The 4,057-nt window shown below is 32.4% G+C and overlaps 2 protein-coding genes across 2 annotated transcripts in view; both read right to left on the reverse strand.

Annotated features, from left to right (window-relative positions):
* The window catches only part of LOC107625985 (putative disease resistance RPP13-like protein 1), a 27,946-nt gene extending 27,258 nt beyond the window's left edge, over positions 1-688 (reverse strand). Inside the window, exon 1 of the mRNA XM_021117067.1 lies at positions 407-688. Within this exon, the coding sequence (XP_020972726.1) occupies positions 407-688 (282 nt within the window). The remainder of the gene's footprint in view (positions 1-406) is intronic.
* LOC110269059 (putative disease resistance RPP13-like protein 1) lies at positions 655-2,169 on the reverse strand. Its single transcript, XM_021116335.1, has 2 exons — positions 1,356-2,169; positions 655-759 (listed from the first exon to the last, which is right to left on the reverse strand). Exons 1-2 carry the CDS (start codon positions 2,012-2,014, stop codon positions 720-722), a joined length of 699 nt encoding a protein of 232 aa, XP_020971994.1. The 5' UTR covers positions 2,015-2,169; the 3' UTR covers positions 655-719.

The following is a 4,057-nucleotide window of genomic DNA, read 5'->3' on the forward strand; positions in this document are numbered from 1 at the left end:
TCTGCAAGTCTTTTAATTTTCCCATACCTTTTGGCATCTCTTTCAGTCTAGTGCCTCTAATATTAAGATGACGCAATTTCACAAGATTTTGCATGTTGGAGGGAAGCTCTTTAAGTCTCATACACTCTCTCAACTTCAAAGTTTGTAAATTGTACAAATCACACAATGACTCAGGCAATGTTACAACTGATGTGTTAGAAAGATCTAAATAACGCAAATGAATCAATTCACCAATCGAATCGTGCAACAAGTCTTCCCCATGCGAAAAGGATTGAAATGACAAAACTCGTAAGCACTTCATTTGTTCTAGAAGGTGACAAGGATCGATTATTCCCTTTGAGAATCCATGATATATACCCAAATTGATTTTCAGCAATGTCCTTGCATGCTTTAAACTATCACATACTTCCACGATCTTTGAGACTGAATCATTGCAAAGAACATATGACAAATGACGAGTTTTAGTATCATGCTTGAGTAAATTTTTGAGTTCAAAGGTTCTAAAATAGAACTTTCCACCATAGAATGTCGCCAAATCATGCATGAGGTCGTGCATCACAAATGAATTTTTGTAAGCAATATTAGAAGGCTGAAAAAATGATCTTGAAGCTAAATCATTGAAATATTCATAACCAACTTCTTCTAAAGTGCTTCCGCTCCTTGGTTGTTGCAAAAGACCTTCTGCCATCCACAATAACATCAATTCATCTCTTTCAAACTCATAGTCCTTGGGATACAAAGAACAATAAACAAAACAACGTTTTAAGTATGAAGGAAGGTGGTAATAACTGATCCTCAGCGCAGGAAGAATCTCACTTTCCTCTTCAGAAAAATCCCAAATTTCATTGTTCAAAATATCATTCCAATCCCTTTCATCATCTTTGGTACTTAGTAAGCTCCCAAGTGTTTGAACAGCCAGAGGTAATCCTTTACACTTTTTAACGATTTCTCTCCCTACTTTTTCAAAACCTAAACGGTCTTTGAAAAGCAAGGCAAGATTTGCAAACAACGACCAACAATCTTCATCATTCAACACACTCAAATTGTGCGCTTGATGGTGATGACTTTTGACCATATTTGCAATCTTTTCGTTACGAGTTGTCACAAGAATCTTACCTCCATGCTTCCCTGCCTCAGTTCCACATTGAAAAGGAGTAAGCAATTTTTTCCAAGCCATATAATTGTTAATCCACATGTCATCCAAAACAACCAAGAAACTCTTCCCTGCTAGCTCATTCTTCAAACGAAGCTGAACTGAATCTAAATCATTCAAGTTACAAGGACCAGAAGTTGCTTTCTCTACCACAGTTTTAGTCACCTTAAGAACATCAAATTCTTCTCCAACACAAACCCATGTTTTAACATCAAATTTTTGCTGCACTCTGTCATCATTAAAAACCCATTGAACCAAAGTAGTTTTTCCAATCCCACCCATGCCCCAAATGGGGATCACAGATAGTTTACCATCATTACTATCATCCAACAACAAATTGACTATATCCTCCCTCTCTTGGTCCCTACCAACAAATACATCAGACTTTTGAACAAGAGATGTTGATTCAATTCTCCCTGACATGTTCTTCACTGAAATCTTTTCTAGACCAAGGATATCTTTATGACTTGCAATATCTTGTAGTCTAGCAATGATTTCTTCAATCCTAGTAACCATCTCCCTATCTTGCGAATTGAGAAAGCGGGACAGGAAGTTACCTGGTGGTGGATCCTTCCGAGTGGCAGCTTTGGAGGCGATTTCGTCCAGCAAGTCATCAGCATCATAGACAGCATCTTGGAGATTTTCAAGCCACCTCTTGACAGCAGGGTTAGAAATCTGTTTCTTCTCAGCATCATTCAGCACAGCTTCAACCACACTCAAAATGGTCTCCAGCTTTTGAAGCAGCTTCTGATCAACCTTCTTTCCTTTCATCATGTTGATGATTGCAGGGTCGGACAGCCGGTCAAAAAGAACATTGAGAAAAGAAGAGAGAAAAGCTCCTCCAACAAGTTCAGCAGCCATGTTCACAAGATCAAGAAAGTATATGAAAGGGTAAGGGAAGTGGGTTGTGGTATACACTCAACACTCAGAATTCTGAAGAACACAAAGTTTCTACTTTGCAGTGTAGCTTAGCCAAGTACACGATGTGTTGCTTACTTCAATAATTGAGTTGAAGCAATAATTTCTTTTTCTTTTTTTTTTTTCTCAAAAAAAGACTTTTATGAGTAATTACTCAAATCAGTCCCAAAGATTTTAAAAGCGGACACTTTAATCTCAAGAAAAATTAATACACAGATTAATTCTCAAAGTTTTACTTTGGCGGACAGATCAGTCCCCAATTTATTTTTTTTAGGGATTAAAATGTCCGTTTTTAAAATCTTTAGGGACTGATTTGGATAATTACTTTGTCCGAAAAATGAACTGAGACTGATTTGTCGGTCAAAATAAAACCTTGAAGATTGATCTGTGTATTATTTTTTCTTGAGAACTAAAGTATCTACTTTTAAAATTCTTGGAGACTAAGTTGGGTAATTATTCTATTTTTATTTTCCTATTGGAAATTTGGAATCCAAGTGTATTCAAATTTGAAATGATAAGTCTTTAACATCGTGGGGACCATCCTCCACCATCTGATGAGAAAAAACAAATGTGAATGGTCCTTAATTGTATTGGAAGATATTATTAGCTATTCATAGTTCATACAGTAACCTGCTTTATATGACTATGATGATTTAATGTTGGATTAATGGATTACATAAATATGATTATTTTGATTATAAATTAAATTACAGCATGGGATAATAGTGTCCAAATTTTTACCATCTTTTCGGGGAAAACAATATTGTAGGATGATTTTATCAAAGTAGGACGATTTCAGGTTTTTTGTATGTTTAATTATTTTTATATCACACTACTCTTAAAAATTATAATTCAACCTTCTTTTTATCTTAATGGAATTTTAAATGAAATTTTTCTTTATTAATTATTTTAGCATGGAATATAAATTTGTCGAAATGAAAGTGAAAGAGTACACAATGATAACTTTGCTGTTTGCAGTTTACATCATTGCCATTGGGCTTTGTTTTCTTATAGTTGCGAGGCTCTGCTTACTTATATAATTTGGATTGATTAAGTGATTAATTTTGTATTTTTTGTTTGTCATTGATTTTCTTTTGTTTGCTATTGATGTTCTGATCTTATGTGGTCTTATAGTTGCGAGGCTCTGCTTACTTATATAATTTGGATTGATTAAGTGATTAATTTTGTATTTTTTGTTTGCCATTGATTTTCTTTTGTTTGCCATTGATGTTCTGATCTTATGTGGTACTCTATAAAGTTTGAATATTTTGTTGAGTTGTTGTGTCTGTGTGTCAAACACAATACTTACCTATATTCGTTCGATATGCGTGTTTATTATGTTCAAACTGTGTTTTAATAAAAAATAAAAAAAATTTTACTGGACACGCTTAGACATATGTAAATACCATCACGTGTCAGCGTGTCCAATTTTATTCTTAACATATATTTTTGAAATAAATTTAGATATAGTATATATTATTATTTATTAAAATAAAAAATATTTTAAATACTTGATATAATTAAAATAAGACATTAAAAATAATTAAAAAAATTAATTTATATTTTAATATCAATAAAATATCAAAATATCATTATGATTTATCTAAAAAATATTTTATATTTTATATATATATGCGTGTCCCCGTGTCTTATAAAATTTTAAAATTTGTGTGTCGACATATCTCGTATCGTGTCGTACTCCGTATCCATATCAATGTCCGTACATCATAGACAGTGTTTATTAATAACATGAAGCAAAGGTGAATACACAATTTGTAGGTTATTCATATAAAGTTCTTTTTCAGTTTCCACACAAACTCAAATTTGAACTAATGAAACATCAAATTAACAATAGCAGTTGGAGTTAATTACAATTTTACTTGAAAACATTCGAAAAAATTTAACTACGTCACATTCTGATAAAATTGTATTTTTATAAAAATAATTTAATATATTCAATTAAACTATTTAATATAACATATATTT

The sequence above is a fragment of the Arachis ipaensis genome, chromosome B02 (assembly GCF_000816755.2).
Source record: "Arachis ipaensis cultivar K30076 chromosome B02, Araip1.1, whole genome shotgun sequence".
NCBI classification, from domain to species: Eukaryota; Viridiplantae; Streptophyta; class Magnoliopsida; order Fabales; family Fabaceae; genus Arachis; species Arachis ipaensis.

Bases quoted from the DNA above. Each gene is read 5' to 3' on its own strand.
- LOC110269059 (XM_021116335.1), bottom strand. From the start codon at position 2,014: ATGGCTGCTGAACTTGTTGGAGGAGCTTTTCTCTCTTCTTTTCTCAAT. The intron at 760-1,355 runs ATGGGTTTGTGT...CATACTTAAAAC, and splicing joins CAAAAATTTGATGTTAAAAC to GTTGTTTTGTTTATTGTTCT.